The 5,529-nt window shown below is 32.9% G+C and overlaps 1 protein-coding gene across 1 annotated transcript; it reads right to left on the bottom strand.

Annotated features, from left to right (window-relative positions):
• Nucleotides 1-1,383: 1,383 nt before the first annotated feature.
• LOC107282898 (vitelline membrane outer layer protein 1 homolog) lies at nt 1,384-2,943 on the bottom strand. Its single transcript, XM_015810735.2, has 3 exons — nt 2,740-2,943; nt 2,536-2,648; nt 1,384-1,706 (listed from the first exon to the last, which is right to left on the bottom strand). The coding sequence occupies exons 1-3, from the start codon at nt 2,941-2,943 to the stop codon at nt 1,406-1,408; spliced, it is 618 nt and encodes a 205-aa protein (XP_015666221.1). The 3' UTR covers nt 1,384-1,405.
• Nucleotides 2,944-5,529: the final 2,586 nt, after the last annotated feature.

Below are 5,529 nucleotides of genomic sequence, written 5' to 3'. Positions count from 1 at the left end.
CACATGATGTCCATCCCCATTCAACCCTGAAGGAGGGAAACATTTCTATTTTTAAACAGTAAATAGTATATCCGAGATGGTGTTTTCAATTACAATCATCACCAGTTTCATTTCATTGGAATCACATTGTTCCAATTGAGACCAAAGCCATGTACTGCCTCCTGGTGGACAGTGTGCCTTGCATTTCAATATTGTGATAGATGGCTAAACTTTCAAAACCTCCCTCTTGTAACCCCAGCTCCAACTTAAGCTCATGTTAGTAGAATGATTGGTAGACATTTTTATCATCCAGAGGCAGTTCTGGATGAATGCACCTAGGATTCTTTGATACTCTCACACCATTTGTTCAAATATCCTTCCATATTACATAAATATTTTGATTTCAAACACAAGATCCTAGGATTGATTAAACAATTAAAAAAATAAAATATTTAAAAAACATTCATTTTTCTTTTTGCTTGCTAACTGCAAATGCACTGTTAAGAAAATTCTGGTTTAAGTTATTCAACTGATAATCATTTTATGGCATTGATAATTCATTCACTGGCATATTATTCCATTAATTAATAACAATACATATAGTCACAAGGGTGAGCACTTGGCCTGTGCTGTCGCTTTTCATTTTCATTTTTATTTTCAACTATTGAGTAGATAATCAAGTTATAAACATAGATATCCCAACTATTTAAACATTCATCATGAGAACAAGCCTGAAATTTATCTGTTATGCAACCTTAAAAATGTGAGATGGTTAGTTCAGGACTAATTTGCACTTGCATATGTGACATATTAATCAGATTATTGTTTTCCAAGTATAATGCATTTTGTAAGAAAAGTGACAGCCAGAAACAGCTTGACTTGGTCTTTGAATGCAATGGAAAACTTTAGGTAATCTTTTTTTATTCAGCCTATTTGATCTATATATATATAATTGCTTCAGTTCATAGCTACAATATTTGAATGTATAAGGTACAACTCTTTTGGTACAAGCCTCTCTGTGATTTATTTAATTTTGAAGATTGGAAGACTGCTATATTTGCACTATATTTGACTTGTGTGGTGTGTGTCTGTGTATACCTATAGGCGCACACATATATACATATATAAATATGTACACTATATCAATAAACCAGTGTATGTGAATGTGATTGGAGCCCTCAGGTAGTATTCTGTCTTCAGAGAATGTTGTAAATAAATAAAATGAAAATACCAATTTATTTAAAGCATGATCACTGTTAGAGAATAAAGATTTTGTACTACTTTTTACACCCTCATGCATACACACACATTCTACTCATCATTAATTATTTTCTTGATGGAACAAATACAAGAAACAAGAAACAAATGCATATTCATTGCATAGTCATTTAATCATGCTAAAATGATTGCTTTGACTCTAAAGAATTTATTCACAGCAGAAGAAGCGAACATCGTTTAAGGCTGTATCATCTTTAAAAATGCCCTGGTAGGGCTCCTGCTTAGTTTGAAGGCCACAAATTCCTCCTTTCTCACAGGGTGTACTCCATTCACTGTATTCACCAAATTGACCACCAGCTTCTTCAAGTTGAAGACCATTGCTGCAACGGAATCTAATGTTGTTTACTGCTGTGTCATCTAAAACTCCTTGCTCTGGTTCAACTTTCAACTGAAAAGAACGTAAAATACCATTTCGTGGACACCATCTAATTCCTGACCAGTGTCCATATCTGGAAAAAAAGAAGAAGATATCAGCAACATCTCTTTCAAAAGAGATTGTCTTTCACAGTAAGTTTATTTTATACCTTGTGTGAGAATTGTTTAAGAAACAATAAAATATGCCTGTTTTGAGCTTGCACAAGTGATTGCAAACTTTATCATGATAAGTCTTACTACTGGTTGTCTATATTCTCCACTGAATTTAAGGACCATTTAATAGGCAGTCTTTCTTAGTTTATATAAACAACCTTTACAACCAAAACAAACCAATCACAGATAATTCAGGAACGACATCTAGATTTCAGAATTTCCTGTGATTAGATTTTAGTTGATAATAACTGTTAAGGAATGCATTTAAATAAGTAGCAAGCAAGTAACCATCTATCACTTAAATAGGAATTAGTAAGTTATATTACTTCACAAACCCTTGGTGTGATTTCTACATTCTTCATCACATTAGTTCCAAACACATCTAATTTATTTTGCCTAATGTGCTGTAGAAAAAAGCTAGTGATTCAACAAATTGCATTTTATAAAACTTTTTAAACTCCTTCCATTTTAAAAAAAGTTGAACAATATCTATTTACAGTCTAGAACAAACATAAAAATAGCATAATCATTTTTTCAGTAACATTTATAAGACATATTTGTACTTTCAATTGAGTAATGTTAATTACATTAGATTTTTATTAGTATACAGAAAATAGAATTGCTTCCTCTGTGCTCACTTAGAAGATAAATATTTAGAAAGGGTAGTCTAAAAGCAACACTTTTTGTGTCAATGTCTAATTTTCTATAAAATTAAACAAATCAGAGATATTTGGAGATAACAAAACTTACTCTCCCGGTTCAGATTCAACAGTGTACATAATATTATTGCTTTGCTCAGTTGAACAGAATAATCGGATTCCATTGAGTGAAGTGTCATCACTAGCTCCTCTATATTCTTCCACCTAATGCAATAAGAGGAAAAACACACTGAGATTCAGATAGCAAGTTTATAAATTAATTCAGTGTCTAAATGAGCACTGCACATAGATTTACCCTAATGCTAAATCCAATGGCATACGATTCTGGTGGACACTTGTCAATCCATGTCCAAAGACCCCAACGTCCTCCATTTTTAACTGTTATCGAATCATAATCCCTTCGGTTTGCAAAGGTACCATTAGCACTGATATATTGCCTATCCACAGCCGATGCAAGGCATACAGAAACAAGAAAAAGGGCGACAGAAAGAGGCTGCATTTTATTTTTTATATGCTAGCCAAAGAGATGAAGAGGGCCGAAAATGTTATGCTCTTTGTACTTTATACCTTAGTTTATCTTCACAGGTGTCAATGCAGTGATAGATTCTTTCTGCTTGGAAAAATAAACATACATTAACAGTTAGCAACAAAAAAATTATTAACTCAAACTGCTAACTGAATCTGGAATATTTCCCTCAGGTTTGTCCCTGAAAAATGTGTACCAGGCATAAAAGTAATTCATATTTTATTTTTCTCTTTAATGATCAAAAGAGACAATTATTTAGTCTAAACATCTGTGAAAATTCCAGATATTAATCTATTTAAACCATTTGTACATTCTTACTTTGTGAACACAGAATTCGTGATTGTCATAATCAAATCTTTAATTTGTTTGGAAGAAATTGAGGAAATCTGGTTTTATTTTATTACATTCCGAATAAATATGTTTCAATTCAGATTACAACCTTCATAATTTTCTTATCTAGAATAAATAATTATGGTGGGCTAGTAGATGTTATGTATGTATGTATGTATGTATGTATGTATGTATGTATGTATGTATGTATGTATGTACATACATATGTATTAAATTTATATGCTGCTCAACTTACAATAATATTTTGAAGTATATTTGGGAGAAAAAGTGGCAAGTAAGAGAACCAATAAACGTATTTATGTTCTTATACTGAATAGCTGCTGGATGAAAAATTGTCCTGTCACAAAGTGGCTAATTATCTGAAGCCAAGTTTGTCATATTGCTTGTTTGCCATCTAGAACATATTTTTGTCTTTTTTATTCTGATGAAGAAAGCATACATCTGAACCAGCTACCCATCAAGGTTTTTTTTCCCCTAAGCATGCCAGTCAGGATTCTATGTGAGTGACAGATTTTTATAAATAAAGAAAATGGAAGAAAATGGTACATTAGTATGCAGCATGCAAGCTACCCATTTATGATTTTTAAAATTAAAATAATTTTTAAAAACTTAAAAAGCAGATAGGATGGGTGGTGGTTGCAAAAGATGAGTCGCAACCTTGTGCATCTACCCTTGAGTTAAAAAAAAACTACAGAAAAATACACTGTTAGAATTAGAATTCTCTGTACAGTGAACAAGCAAATTAATGTAACATTCAGTTTTACATTACATTTAAACCAGATTCAAAACTCTTTTCAACCAACATCTTATAATAACAATAATAACAACAATAACAATAACAATAATAATAATAATAATAAAGTTGGAAGGGACCTTTCCTGCTCAGGCAGGAAACTCTATACCATTTCAGACAAATGGCTGTCCAGTCTCTTCTTAACTGCTGGCTCATATTTAAGTGATTGTCCATTAGGAATCCGTGGTCCCTCTCACAGTTACTACTATTGAGCAAGGCACCCCATATACTATACCTGTGCATTTGTTTTTTCTTGCCTAAATGTAGAACCTTACTTTTTTCACCATTGAATTTCATTTTGTTAGATAGTGCCCAGTGTTCAAATCTTTGTTTAGTAACCCCAAAGTCAGTCAAAATCTCTCATCAAACCACTTCATAAGAGGCCTAGATGTTACCGTAATCAATTATATGAATTAATTTTATTTTTGTCCAAGATTCACATTGCACAAATTAATCTTTCTTCAAGAATAAAGGGCCTTTTATAATATATCACTGATATAATTACTTAATAGAGTTTTTCCTACAAGTTTTTATTATTATTATTATTGGATCAGAACACCTGTAACTAATGATACCTGTGTACACATAGACACACAAACACACCCACACCCACACCAATGTTTACTAAGCAAGCTTAGAACACAAGATTAACTATATTAAGGACATTTTCAATTATGCTATGGTGAAGAGAAAGAGATGGTCAATGATTCCACCCTACATAGCTATTTAAAATGAAAACTGTATTCTATAATAGATCTGAAATATGACATGCTGTAACTTTAATTCATATTCCAGTTTATTTTTCCCATTGGCTTAGGCATAGAATTAAAACAGTGCAAGGTAAGATTACTAAAATGAATGTTTGAATCTTCTCCTTCAGTAATCTAGTAGCTCTGTGTGTGTGTGTGTGTGTGTGTGTGTGTGTGTGTGTGTGTGTGTTAAATTTGGATTGCTAACAAAGAGTTAAAGGGAAGCTGGTATAGCTATTTCGAGTTCCTTAGCTCTCATCAACCAGCTACACCCTTCTGACATTCGAACCTGGGCTGCTTGCACATTAGGCAGCTGTGTTGACCTCTAAGCCACAGGCTCTTTCTAACTTTGTTAGCTGTGTCAGGGAGGGAAGAGACCAGGGGAGGAGATATGTCTTAAGTGTTTTTTTATGATGCACCCAGTCGGCCCAAAAAAGATTTCTTCTTCCCATATTTGGGCCGACCGGGTGCATCATAAAAAAACACATAAAAAACATAATATATACACACACATAAACGCACACACACACACAAACATGCACAAAATACTCAGAAACCTTTATTCTAAATAATTTCTTGTATTATTATTTTTTTTTGCCTGCTATTAGCCCTAGAACTACAGCAGTGATAACCTTGTACTCAGATGTGGCACAAAAATGAGCAAAC

This window comes from Protobothrops mucrosquamatus, unplaced genomic scaffold (genome assembly GCF_001527695.2).
Source record: "Protobothrops mucrosquamatus isolate PMUCROS unplaced genomic scaffold, P.Mucros_1.0 scaffold18, whole genome shotgun sequence".
Taxonomy (NCBI): Eukaryota; Metazoa; Chordata; class Lepidosauria; order Squamata; family Viperidae; genus Protobothrops; species Protobothrops mucrosquamatus.
The sequence above is the reverse complement of the archived record's forward strand: the minus strand, read 5'-3'. Positions and strand labels throughout refer to the sequence as shown.